At 38.2% G+C, this 14,799-nt stretch overlaps 1 protein-coding gene across 2 annotated transcripts in view; it reads left to right on the top strand.

Moving 5' to 3' along the window:
- The window catches only part of TMTC2 (transmembrane O-mannosyltransferase targeting cadherins 2), a gene marked incomplete at its 5' end in the record, with an annotated part of 430,973 nt that overhangs the window by 321,144 nt on the left and 95,030 nt on the right, over positions 1-14,799 (top strand). For both annotated transcript variants that reach the window (XM_080811368.1, XM_080811367.1), the window contains one exon: positions 12,137-12,218. In XM_080811368.1, coding sequence (XP_080667494.1) covers positions 12,137-12,218 — 82 coding nt within the window. The remainder of the gene's footprint in view (positions 1-12,136; positions 12,219-14,799) is intronic.

Raw genomic sequence — 14,799 nt, 5'->3', positions numbered from 1 at the left:
TTTTAGTCTCAGCTGCTGCCCCCGACCTCAGTGTTAGCTAACTGGCTCTGGGGGAAAAGGGCCAATTCCTCTTCCCTCTCATAGACTGAAAAGCAGTGGAAGCAAAAGAGGACGACTGGAATTAAGAATTCAACTTGTCTTTAATCTGAATTTTAAACCAATGATTGAATCCCGGAATTGAATTTCACTTTTTTTTTTTTTTTTTATTTGTCAGAGAGAGTGAGCACAGGCAGACAGAGAGGCAGGCAGAGGCAGAGGGAGAAGCAGGCTCCCCGCCGAGCAAGGAGCCCGATGCGGGACTCCATCCCAGGACCCCGGGATCACGACCCGAGCCGAAGGCAGCTGCCCAACCAACTGAGCCACCCAGGCGTCCCTGAATTTCACTTTTTAAACAGGGAGTTGTAGCCAATAGAGTTTTGTTAACCTAGGTCCTTTGACCAACAAAGGAGGAAAATGAAACCTATTCAAATTAGTGGCTTTCCTTGGTTTCACCTTTTTGGTATCAGAACTGGACTAGAATTCAGGTTTCTGTTACTGAATCCAGTGTTTTCTTCAGTACCCTGGTTAAGTCATCAAAGAAATTTTGGGTCTAAATAAATCAAATAACTCTCTCTCTCTCCTTTACTGCTGAAGCTTTCTACAAAAAAAAGTCTAAAATTAGGGAATTATTTACATCTGGCTTTATCCTCTTGTGAGAGCATGTGGATTTGAGAGCCAGTGGCTCCCTGCCAGTGACAAATGGAGGCACTGAGATTGCCTTCCCATCATTCGCTACCTTTTATGGTGTCGAGGGATTTCTTGCTCTCCTTTGTGACCCAGCTGCAAAGCAGCTGTGGTTGAGGCTCCTGCTTTTCCACTCTCACAAGGCAGCTTTCCTAACCATCCCCATGGGATTTAAGCTTCTGCAGCAAGTGTGTCAACTCAGCTGTGTGAGCCAAGGCTGCTTGGGGGCGTTGGGGGGGGGGGGCAAGCAGCAGAGCCGCTTCCTATGCTATTGCTAAAGAGTTTGGGAGGTAGTGATGCAGCCAATGCTCGTGAAACGGGTCCTGACACAAACAAGAAGCACTCTCTGCACAAACCAGCCCAGCTGAATGGTTGGACTTACTGTGAGGAGCTGAGATTCAGGGACTTTCCAGTTGCCCTAATTGCCTAAACAGAGATCAAATCACATTGACCAGTTTATCCATCCTAGTCAAGTTTCCTGTTGGAAAGCAATTTTTACGAACTTCTGGTGCCATCTTATGGACCCCAGAATGCTGATAAAAGTTGTGATTTCTTTTTTTTCCCTCCCTGGTATAATGGGGGTATTGACAATAATGACCTGTAGGGATGATGTTTTGGGTATCAGTCCGGCCTCGTGATTTCATCAGATTCACCCACTGGAGGCTGTGCCCTTTTATCACTGAAGCAGCAATCCCAATGAGAATATGCATTTAAGAAATGTGTTTTTAGTGTCTGCCTTTCCAAGACATTTAACATTTTTATCCATTTATGACCACCTACTATGCATCTGGCCGTTGGCTAAGTGTTGATGGAACAATTCTCCTGAAGTGGTTCACAACTAGAAAAGAAGATAACAAATGATAATTAGAGTGTTTATGTTAAGTGCCACTACAGAAGCAGGGATCAAGTCATTGTTAGAGCACCCAGGAGGAAATGACTTGGGTAAGAATTCTGGGCAGGTTTTATTTGGCCAAGGCCATGATTGGAAAATTATCCAAGACATCCAAAAATTGATTGGGGTTATTTTCCCTACTAATTTTCAATTAAGCTAAGGAAAAAAAAAAAAAAAAAACTTGGACATTAATTTTTATGTCTGGTTGTGACTTAATGTTTTGATTTCTATGTTCTTTTTTAGAACGCCCCGTGTGTCTCATCCCCTTCCACTGACATTGTCGCTTCCCCTCTCCTTTACAGCCAGACACACCGACAGCGCTGTCTACACTTGCATTATCCACGTCCCCATCCCCACCCCTCAAACTTTACCCCACCTCCTTTTGGCTTCAGGATTTATTATTCCATAGAAACATACTTTACTGAAGTTACCAGTAATCTCTGTGTCATTAAATCCAGTAGATGATTTTCAGCATTTGACATAATTGACTATTTCTCTTTTCCTGAAATACTATTTTACTCTACCTCCAGCCTTTTGATTCAGCCTTATTAACAAACTGCATTCTTGGCATCTCATATGTCCCAAAGCCACCTCGATCTTTGCAATTTTCAAAACTAGTCTTACTTCCTTTCCCTAGTCTTCTTCCTCCATTATTTATATGTTTCCCACCCCCCCCCCTTCGATTTCACAGTCAGGATCCTAGAGGTCATCTTTGTTACCTCCATCCCCTCATCATACCCTGTCCCTTTCCTATCCATCGGGTAGTTTTATCTGTAGTTTCTAAATATCCCTCATGTCTGTCCAGTATTCTTCATCTCCATGAGCAACCCCATCACTGTTTTTTTAAAAGCCTCAGCTAATCTGCCCCTATCTTCTGATCCCATTCCAACCCATTGGCCATGCTGCCCTCAGAGTGATATTAACAGAGCAGATCATGACAGCTTGCTGCTTGGAACCCATAAGCCAGGTGTGCTTTACTGTTCCTTGCATTTTCAAATGGCCCTTCCTTTCTCTGTCTCCCTCATCCTGGGCTCTATACAGTGAGTTTGTGTTCCTGCCCCAGAGATTTTACCTTTGCTGTGTCTCAACTTACAATACTTTTTCTCCCCTTCAAGTCGTTAATCTATACACACCTTTCAGGTTTTTAGAACAAGCAGCAGTTCCCTTGAAAAACTTTTCCTTCCAAGTACTCAGCTTGGTCGGATCAGCTGTTCTAACTGAAATTCCATAGCCCTTATTTTTGGCAGAGGTTATGTCTTTATTCACCATTTTCATCCTGGTGCATAACACAGTGATAGGCACATGATAGGTACCCGACAAACATTTGTTGAAACTCAGTGAACAAATTTAAGGAATTGCTAAAAGTTCATTATTTTAATTAAAAACATATTTTTCTGTTTGTGATTTAAAGATAAATTACATGCATTACTCTTAACGTCTAAAAATAACCAATTTTTTATCATATGATCTCCCCTATATGAGGAATTTGAGAGGCAGTGTGGTGGGTTTGGGGAGTAGGGAAGGAAAAAATGAAACAAGATGGGATCAGGAGGGAGACAAGCCATAAGGGACTCTTAATCTCACGAAACAAACTGAGGGTTGCTGGGGGGTTAGGGGAGCAAGGGTGGGGTGGTTGGGTTATGGACATTGGGAAGGGTATGCGCTATGGTGAGTGCTGTGAAGTTTGTAAGCCTGACGACTCACAGACTTGTAACCCTGGAGCAAATAATACATTATATGTTAATAAAATAATTAATAATAAAAATAGCCAATATTAATATTTTAAAGTGATTGACATAATTTATTTTGTTTAAGATTTATTTATTTGAGATAAAGAGGAGGGGGCAGAGGTAAAGGGAGAGAGAATTCCAGGCAGACTCCCCACTGAGTATGGACCCAATGCAGGGCTCCATCTCACGACCATGAGATCACAACCTGAACCAAAACCAAGAGTCAGATGCTTAACTGACTGTGCCACCCAGGTGCCCCCCAAAATGACTGGCATAGTTTTATTAAAGTAAAATTTTATTAAAGTAAAATGTTTAGTAAAGTAAAATATTACAGGACATTTATCTGTAGTATAATTATAAATTTGATTCAAACAAAATTTTTTACTTCACCACCACTTCATCAGACATTTTAATAAAATATCTGAATATTGTTCTTATAAACTATTATGGATGGAGGAGAATTATGGTAATATGTTGATTTTAACTTGACATTGAACATAGTATAACAAGGCAGTGTAACAAGCGAAGCAGTTTGTCCAGATGGAGCTTGGGATGTGGATGTATCCTATCAAATTAATTATCTCCCACTGAAATGTTATTACAGTATGTGTGGATTGACCTCTTTAAGCTTGAAGGGAAAATATACAAGTGAACAGATGTAGAAAGGAAATGAACACTTGTAATATAACAGGAAATCTGAAGCTAAACACCTTCAGTTATATAATATTTTAGAAATTAGCTGTTTGTATTTGCACCCTAAAATCTAACTTTTTTTTTCAAAGAATTTATTTATTTATTACACAGAGATCACAAGTAGGCAAAGAGGCAGGCGGGGCGGGCGTTTGGGGGGGGGGGACAGGCTCCCTGCAGAGCAGAGAGTCTGATGCAGGGGTCGATCCCAGGACCCTGGGATCATGACCTGAACTGAAGGCAGAGGCTTTAACCCACTGAGCCACCCAGGTGCCCCTAAAATCTAACTTCTTCACTCATAACGTCAAAGCAATGTAGAAAGCAACATATAATTTAGAATTTTTGAATTATTATTTTAAATATTTATGAAAGACAAGTTAAAGTTATTGTAAGATATGTATTTTCTCTGTTATTGAAAACATTATAATATAAAAGCTCTTTTTTGTTTAGTTTTTCTTTTTTTCTCCCCCCTCCCTTCTTGGCATTCTTGCAAGTTTTCTCCTTTTACTTTCTTATAAAGCAAGGTACCAGGTATCTAGTGTTCTTTCTCCCTGCCAGTGCTTGGTCTGTGGCCTCCTATCTGGTCAGTCTTACCTAAATTAATTCTCCATACTCTCTTGCCCTAACATCTTAATCAAGTAGAACTTGATTACTCCACTGTGTGTTTACCTTCCTACCAACACTTAACTCTTTCCCATTTGAATAAGTGAAGCTGCCTTCACCTAGATGCCACAAGCCACAGATGTCGACTTATCTTTGATTCCTGTTTTTGTGTTCTACCTGTATCCAGTTCATCAACCATCTATCTTTCAGTGATTCCAAATCAAATTGTTTCTTATCACTTCAATAGGGAAAGACTATTTTAGTGGTATGGAGATGAAATATTTCATCACTAAAGTTACCACTGTCCTGTCCTTCTACTTTGCCTGTAATTCAAGTTAGCTTTGGTTGATAATATATAATAACTAGAGGGGTATGAGAATTAAATGGCTTGATATAAATCATCTTGGTTTGTAAAAATTAGTTGAATTATTAGGATTTTTTAAATGATTTTTTTTTTTTTTGGTCTTTTGAGAAGGAAACACCTTTATTTCCTCGAGGTACTTCATACATAAACACGGTGGTGTTAAAATAGACTATCAAATAATGCCCTTTCCATTGGTAAGTGGTGGTCTTCACAAATTAATTTTTCAAGAGTATATTTTTAGTTGCTTGTTCTTCCTTTTGCGCTCATTAAACCACAATCCATGTTTAAACAACACATTTACCAAGCTATACTTAAGATTTTGGACCTGTTGTATGGCTGCTTCCCTTTCTTATGTATTGTCCCTACAGATAGACACTTGTGTGTGAAATGAAGATGTGAATTTCATTGGTTGTGAAAAATGAGCACCATTCATAATTGTCAGACATGCTCCAAGAGTAAATGCTAACATGTCCAGAAGTAGCCCGTGGGCACACAACTGCGGAAGGCTTCTGTATTATACTTATAGCAGCCTCTAAATAAGGAGCAGGGACACGGAGGGGAAATTGTCTAGTTATCCTAATTGGACTCCAACCAACACTGAAGACACAGGTAGTCCCTGGTTACAGTATAAATATTTGGTTGCAAATTAGACTTGTCCTGAGGAACTGTTTTTTATGGTTTTATAGACAATAGTTCATGTTAAGTTTTCAGATGTAAAGTGGAGAAATTACTTTGTTCACAGCTCTGCACTTTACTGAAAACATGTGAGCATGTGAACTAAGTAACTAGGGAGTCACTATAAGCTGTTAAGTTCTATAAAGACAAAAGTGATAGCCTAGTTCTTTTATGACTGGTTTTACTTACGTAATGCTTGGATGACTGTTGAAGGACAGGTAAAGTCTTATGGGAGCAATTTAGTTCATAAGAAGATCAATACACTAATTACATTCATGTATAAATATATAAATTTAAGAAATATATACATAAGTTTATATATTTATAAAATTTATATATGTAAATATATATGTGTGTATATATACATATATACATATATGTGTGTGTGTATGTATGTGTGTATGTGTATGTGTGTGTGTGTGTGTGTGTGTGTATATATATATATATATATATATATATAATGCAATGCAATAATACCAAATCTTGATGTTTTCTGGTGTCATTCAGTAAATTCTGAGTTATAGGATTAAGACACACTTTATGGGGGTTGGTTGATATAATGGCTTATTTATTATTAAAAAAGTATATACAAAATTTTTGGTATGGTTTACTTTTTCAACTATAACAATTCAAGCTAAAGCCTAATAGGGTAATTTTCTCTTTTTTAAAGATTTTATTTATTCATTTGAGAAAGAGAGAGAGAGAGAGCAGGAGCGGGGTGAGGGGCAGAGGGAGAAGCAGACTCCCTGCTCAGCAGGGAGCCCGATGTGGGGCTCGATCCCGGGATCCTGAAATAAAGACCTGAGTCGAAGGCAGACTTAACCAACTGAGCCACCCAGGCATCCCTAGTGTACCTCTCTCTCATACTTAGTATTCCTGAGTGCTCTAAGTGAGAGTTAAGAATATTTGTGGGAGTGTATGTATTTTTGTATAAAAATATTTATGTATAGAGGCACTGGGTAGCTCAGGAGACTAAGTGTCCATTCTTGGTTTGGGCTCAGGTCATGATCTCAGGGTTGTGGGATCGAGCCCCATGTTGGGCTCTGCACTGGGCATGGAGCCTGCTTACAATTCTCTCTTTCCCTCTCCCTCTGCCCCCGCCCCCCATAATATATATAAATAAATAAATGAAAAAAAAGTATTTGTATATTTTGTAGTGGGGAGCAGTGTTACTCGGGCATCAGAAGAGGTGCTGCTTGCCTTGTACACCCATGTGGGTGGGTACCAGTTTCTGAACAGTGATGGTAGCATCCAGTTTAATTAGGAAACAAAATAAGCTGGAAGTGACTCTCACACCGTGGAACAGGCTCTATAAGCTTTACTCACTATTTACCTAACATGTGTAGGTTTGCCTGCTGCCAGTCAGGAGAGGGAAGACCTGACAAGACCTAGTCCTAAGAATGATTTTTCCATGAATTTAAATAATGCTATCTTGTGTCTATGTTTTTAATACTCAGTATAGTGTTACAAGTAATATACTAATGTAAATATAATGTAGGGATATTGATACTCGCAAAGCCCTAATCCCTGGGTATGGATGCTGCCCTTGTCCAGGGAAATGTCAGTTCTCTCTTCTCATCCTGCTCACTCTCCTGATCCCACAGCCACTGCTCCCAGATCGCACTGTGCTGCTCACAGTCCAGTTGGTTAATTTTCAGTACTGACGCTATACTCACTGCGTAGTGTCTAACCTAGAATTATGCCAAGAATTTCTCTAGCTGTTTTATGTCCTTGACTTCTTAATCATCTGCATTGTCAACTGCTCCTTTTTCCAGGATACTGGGTTTTTGCTGTTTTAACTGACTTGTGTGTAGGTACACTGAATGGTCATGTACAAACTCTAAATACTTACCCAGAATTACAATTTTGTACAAATTAAATATCCGCTCTCCAAGCACTTTATATATGAAGGGACTTGGTCTAGTATCTTAGAGTTCAAGTCCTATAATTAGCACGTTAGTAAGGACTCTTAAAAGTAATCATATCATCACAATTAAGAGAAAAAGGAAATTATTAGCAGTTACAGCCATCACAGAAAGCCTTATAGAAAATTGAGTGTTTAGTTAAGGCTTGAGGCAAAAAATGCATATGAACAAGTGAAAAAATGAGCAACATTACAGACTGGAAGAAATAACTAAGGGAAGACATAGGAGCTATGGATAAGGCAGATGAGGAAATCGGCCTGATAAGGTAGGGGAATTTATCCAGGAAGATTTGAGCTAGATTGTGGAAGATTTTGAAAATTAAATTGATTATTAAACAGAACGTGTGGAAACTAGGAGCTATTAAAATATTTCTGAGCAAGAGCATAACCTAAAAACAGTTTCACTTAAGAAATTAATTAATATGATGAAATGAAGTTTATTAGGTCAGGACGTCTGAAATCTGTATCCTTCTAGAGGCAAAATGAGAAGGGCTTTGACTTAAGGCAGGGGAAAGTGTCAGGAATGAGAAGCATTTTATAGAAAAATTGTGAAACTTAGTTTCTAGGAACACCTGGGTGGCTCAGTCCATTAAGTGTCTGCCTTCAGGTCAGGTCATGATCCCAGGGTCCTGGGATCCAGTCCCACATTGGGCTCCCTGCTCAGCAGGGAGCCTGCTTCTTCCTCTGTCTGCTGTTCCCCCTGCTTGTGCTCTCTCTCTCTCTCTCTCTCTTTCTGACAAATAAATAAATAAAATCTTTAAAAAAATTTTTACTTTCTATCATGACATGAAATTTGGAAAAGGATTTTTAAATTTTGGTAAGTAAAAACCAAAAAGTGGCATTGAAGTTGGAAGGAAGGATTCTTTTGAAAAGATAGAAGGAAAAAATATCAAAGAATGTCCGAGTTTTATATGATAAATCCGAAGCTAGTTATTTCCATACAACTTGTGATTTTTTTTAAGCAATCGTCCAAATTGGTATTAATTATGTTTACATTCCCAAATGAGGAAAAAGAGACTCAGATGTGTTCCTAAAGATACTCCAAGTCACTCTCACTGTTAAATAAGTAGATTCAGCAAGATTCAAACACAGGCTTGCTGTCTCTGGGCCAGTTCTTTCAATGAGAATTGGAGAAATTGTTTGCCCACAGTGCTCTGTAACTAATTCCCCTACTTATTGGGTTATGTGTTCGTTATGTGCTTCTTGTAACTAAGGACTCGAAGCCAAGCACGCTGTGTTGTTCACAGTTCCATCCCCGTTACTTAGAGCTGTACAGGACAAAGAGTAGGCCTTCAGTAAATAATTTTTAACCAACAAAAACAAAGGAACAGGCACATAAACAAGTCACAGAGATGGTGGTAGAAACTGAGCCTCCCAACTCACATTTCCCTTATTTGTCACAGCTGACCACAGTGCCTTTTACTTGGTTTTCTGAACCACCCCACATGCTCAGACATCAGCCAGTATACGAAATGAGTAATGGTGCTACATGCAAGGAGTTTGTACAACCAGTAAGTACTCCATGATGCTTGCTTGTAGAAAATGCTGACAAAATCTAAAAGCACCAAGAAAAACCTGCTGAGAAATTACTTTTTCTTCTCTACTTCCTTAACTACCACCTTTCTAAAAGAGTTACAGTTGAAAGAATAAATTGGATTAAGCATAGTATTAACTTCCCAGGTGCCATCTTTCTTCCTAAGACACAGTAATATATGTGTGTGGTGGGTTTATGCATGTGGTTGACTTGATATCTTATATTCTTGTGAGGATTTGATTTTCCTCCTCATTATTTGGCACTTGACTAAATAAATAGTGATCCAAGCAGAAAGATAGGTTTTTGCATGATGGTTTTGTACTCCCCTCCACCCCAAGAAAGATTGTTCTGGTCTTTGATGTGTTTATTTTACATCTAGGAGGTGTTGGGACTTACTGCCTTTAATAATTTGGTCCACTGAGCAATCAGAGACCACTGTCCTTTGAGTCGATCTGGTGCATGTTTTTAGCACTACATACTATTGTTTTGTCAATGGACTACACACAAGCATTTTATAACCCCATTTACTGTGACGTTGATGAATGAGCCAGTTTCTTTTCTATCCTGAAAAACTTATGTGGAAGAAGGTTCACAACCCTTTGTATCTTTGTACATAACATTTGTACAGACTTTACAAGGATAGTTTTCATTTTGTATCTTTAATTATCTTCTGTGAGTTCTTTGTACGTCATTTTCTAATGGTGATTTAAAAGCTGACCACATGTTTCTGAGACTGTGTAGATAACAAAAAATACTCTTTGACATTCAGAATTCTGTGTTCTATTGCATACTGTATGTGTGCATATGTAATAGTTAACATGTATTACAAACTTATACCTAGGTTACTGTAATAACTACTTTTTAAGTTTGTCTCAGGTAATCTACTAATCTTATGAAATAGATTTGATTGTTATCTTCTTTTTAAAGTTAATACACTTTATTTTTAGAGCAGTTTTAGGTTTATAAAAAAGAATTGAGGGGCACCTGGGTGGCTTAGTCAGTTGGGCATCAGTCTCTTGATTTCAGCTCAGGTTGTGATCTTGGGGTCATAGGGTCACGCTCTGCTGTCGGTGTAGAGTCTGCTTGGAATTATCTCTCTCTCCCCCTCTGCCTTTACCCCCCAGTCTCACTCCCCCCCGCAAATAAATAAATAAAATGTTGTTTTAAAAAATTGAGCCGCAATTTCCCATATACTCCCTTACCCTCCTATGAGCCTACACAGTTTTCCTATCATTATCAACCTGCATTAGTGCTGCCTATGAGTTTTGACAAATATATAATGACATGTGTCCATTATTTCTATATTCTACAGAATAGTTTCACTGCCCTAGAAATTCCCTGTGCTCTACCTATCTTCAATTATGTAATAGAGAACACTACAGCTATGAGATGATATAATTTTCTAAGGGTCACATGGCTACACCAATGGGGAAGCTGTTCTGCCTGCCTAGAACCTATGATCCAAACTTACACATTACTCGGCCTGATTCAGTACAGTTATTTAATTATTTTATGGAATCCTAACTTTGTAAGATTCTTGCTAATTCTTACTAACTTCATGAAAGTATGATATGTGTGGGGAGCCTTTTGCCTGTACTTTCTTTCCTTTGAAGTTAACATGTTATGAGAAATATGGCAGGGAATTAAAATTTTAATTATTGGGTATTTTGCAAGACTTGTGAGTTAAAGAGAAGTTACCTGACTGGAGTAGAATTAGTAAAATGGAAGAAGAAACGAAGATGTCGGTTGTCTGCCGTCTGCTGTAGACGGTAGAAACTGTATGTAGGCTGGGTCCTACTGGGGAGAGTGATGGTGAATAAAGGATGTAGAGACAGTGAATTTTTTAAATGAGTGAATGAGCAAAAAGGAAGGGGTAGACAGAGAAGTGAGTCAAAGTTGAATGGTGGGATGTAGGTCAATTACACACGTCTACCTTTGCAAGATTTATCTCTGTGGCAGTGGTTTAAAAAAAAATATCTGAAGAAAGAAAAACATTGCCTAAAGTTGCTATGGTAGATAGTGTATAAGTTAGAAGGAACAAAGAGATCAGACGAGTTCTCTTCACTCTAGACCATGACTTCTGGAGATGTCCACCACCCAGTGCCTTGCTGCCACTCAGACCGCAGAACTCTTCATTCCAGCCTTACAGGGCAAGACAGGCTTGCCCCAGGAAAGTTCTCCTTGGGGCTCTTCTATCTCAAGCCACCCCTTTGTGCTACTCTGTAGGCCATTTCAGTTCAGATGCTATAACACGGTAAAGAGCATACAGTTTTAGGATCTACCAGGAATCATATTATTTCATGAAAAGTCAGTCTATTGCCTACAAGTCTTTCCCCCTACTTGTTGCTTATTTTCTTCTGGGGATGATGGTAACATTTACTTAAAATTAAAACTGTAGCTAGGAAGAAACGCTAGCTTTAGATTAAATCCTGGTTTAGGAGTATTTTAGTCATGAAAGATAAGCAGTAGTTGTGTGAGATTCAACAAACTGTGACCTACTTCTTCATATGTAAAGCGAACCATTAGGACAAAATAATCTCAAAAGCCAAAATGCTCCAAATTCTTTACCAGGAAGAAGAAATGAAGAGGAAACAAACGGAAGGGAGATAATAAAATAGAAAATGAAAATAATGTTTCCCACCATTCCTTAAAACTATCTCATCCTTTTTGTTTTTGTGAAATCCTTTTTTTTTTTTACTTTTTTCTCTTGCCTTCCGGGCCTCTTCTCTGATCTCTTTGATGAACTCACTCTCAGTGTCTTTTCTTTTAATCTTGGTGTTTCCCAGGATTTTGACTTCAGTCTTGTCTCTCAGCATACTCTCCTTGATCATCCTTGTTTAGATTAAAAATTTAAACAACAACAACAACAAAAACAACAACACTTTTTTGTGTGTGTGATGATTGCTAAGTAGGCGTGAGTCTACTTACTTCATTTGGGCCCAGGAGGTAAACAGTCCTTCACAATCTACTGCTGAATCATCCATTTTCTCTGTTTTTTAAGGGTCGTAAGAGTGAGGCTGAAAAATTCTTCTTGAAGGCTATTGAGCTGGATCCCACGAAAGGAAACTGTTACATGCATTATGGTGAGTGGTTGATAGTTTTTTCCACGTCCCCCACATTTACTGTTAACGTTGGTATGAGATTTAGGATTTGCCGGCAAAGAGCATTTTGAGAGGGCATGGGCTTCGTTGCTCCAGATTTCGCCCCATGCTGTAGTCTTAGCTTCTCATTCAAAGCAGTCATGTTATCGAGGGCTATGCATTATATTTTCCATTAGTAATTTTCATAGGACTTCAGTGGGGAGAGGCATTTTCACAATTGTCTTTTTCAAGTCCAGTGTGAAGTATAAGGGCTCATCAGAAAAGCATCCTGCTCCTTGCCTGATGCCTGGTATGGAACCAGAATATTAACTCTCTTATACTTGTAAATGATAATGTATTGTTCACTGATCTATCATTTTGAAGTTTTGGAGGTTTACATTTTGATGACAAGTTCTAGCTTTCTGGAAAATAGAAATGTACCCAGGCCTCTAGATACCTGAGACTGGGGTCAAGGATAAACCATAAATAGTGTAAAAGATGTCTTTCTCATTCAGGTTAGCCTTGGCCTTAATCAGCCCAGAATGAACTTACATAACAATTCTGTCACACTCCACTCTGTCATTAGTAGTGAGTCATGTGGTAAGTGAGGTGAAGTATATAGCTGGTTTGGTGTTGGGTAAAAGTACTTATTTCTACCAGATTTGTAGTTGGCGTGACTTTCAAGGAACCAAAAAGCATTTAATTTTCCTGATCCTCGGGGGGGGGGGGGATGATTTTTTGACTGCTCTTGGCTTTGATGTGTTATTATCAAGTAGTAAACTGAAAGATAGATGGTGGTTAAATCTTGAAGGAATAAAGCTAATATCCTTCTTAAAGTTATTCTTTCTAACGTTTTACAGTTGGTAAAACGAAATTCAGTGAAAGGCTGTCAGTGTGGAAAATGGAAAAAGTAAAGTGGAAGATGCACTTTACCAACCACAAGTCCATTTGTTTATTTACATTTTGGATATATGTTTATAAATCTCGGGTCATGATGCTTTATCTTTCCAGCATAACACAGCCTATAATTTCACATGGGCTGTTGCATAACTAGTCCAGATTTTGTTTCATGATGCAGTGTTATTGCATGTTGGGTTGGCAGTCAACTAATTTAAGTTTGCTGCAGAATTTATTTTATTTTTACAGGATTTCTCATATGAACTATTTTAAATTAGATTTTCTCATGCATACTATTTTGGGCACCCCTACTGTGCATTAAAGTAGGTCCATGATTATTTTCCCTGAGTGCTTCTTATTGCATCTTTTGAAGTAGAATTTTTTCCCCTGATCTTGCCTTCTGTGCTTCCTTTACCTCGAACTAGTTCCACTTAATAATCTCCTAATCTTGTTCCCATAATTTTATTATATGCTTTAGGTTTTTCATAGTCGATTCCTTTACATTTCCTTATTGGTTCATTGGAATTGCAAAGGGAAAAAAGCACTGTTGTGTTTGTTTTAAGAGTTTGCCTCCTCATTATTATGAATTATCTGTCTTTACCCACTTCTGTTTTATTATTTTTTTCTATGACATCATCCTCCTGATTTTTTTTTTCCAGTTTTGGTATTAGTGAGAAATTTTTGGATTTAGTTTTAACAGAAAGTGTAACAAATCCTTTATTGTAAAGGTTACTTGAAAATAGTGATAATGCGCATTCTGTAACTGTATGTATAAAAACGGACTCTTAGCACTCCTGGATTATTTTAAAGTTTCTAGCGTATATACACTATTAAAAATATGTGTATTTTTAATGGGAGGAATGAGTGCATAATGTCCTATAATTTTGTGAAATAGTTTCAATACTTTTTCCCATTCTGGAATAGGAAATGAAAAAGACTCAGGATAAAGCATCAAGAAGTGGTAGTTAAGACAAAATAACCTACAAATGGACAGGAAGCCCATAACTGAATGCTTGATATTCCTGTCTGACTATGCTTATGTTCTAAAAAATGTACACTTAATTTGGGAGAAATCTACTTCAAATGACTAAATTTTAGAACTGGAAGGTTCCTTAAAATGCTCTGATATAATCCCTCTCTTGTACAAATAAAGCCTAAAGACCAAAGCCTAGAGAAATGAAATTGGCTTGTCCAAGTTAGTTAAAAGTAATTAACCTTTGGGTCTCTTGATAACTGCCATTGACTTTCCTTCTCTAATGTATGTTCCATTTCTCTCACAACATGGGGAGATACCCAAGCAGATATGCAGGTAGGTAAGTAGGTATTTTCAATTAGCAGGTCCTTCTATGCAGTTTTAGAATGTCAAATGCATATAATTATAACTCAGCTTAAAAAGTTTAGGGAAGGACTTTTATTCACTTTAATGTGTATACAACGTGTCTGATGGTCTGAGGTACCATTCTATTTTCAGAAAGTGAGTAGTGCTATGTATGAAATAAATAGTGTGATGTCATTTTAAGAAGGTGATGCGGGAGAAGTGGGGTGCTTCTTGACAGCAAGTCGTCAAGGAGAACATCTGTGAAAAGGTGATGTTTGAAACCTGCACGTGTGAACTAGCTATTTGAAGAGCCAGGTAAGAGCATTTCAGATAGAAGAAACAAAGTTCAAAGGCCAAAGGCAAGAACAA

The sequence above is a fragment of the Martes martes genome (genome assembly GCF_963455335.1).
Source record: "Martes martes genome assembly, chromosome: 8".
In the NCBI taxonomy this organism is placed as follows: Eukaryota; Metazoa; Chordata; class Mammalia; order Carnivora; family Mustelidae; genus Martes; species Martes martes.
The sequence above is the reverse complement of the archived record's forward strand: the minus strand, read 5'-3'. Positions and strand labels throughout refer to the sequence as shown.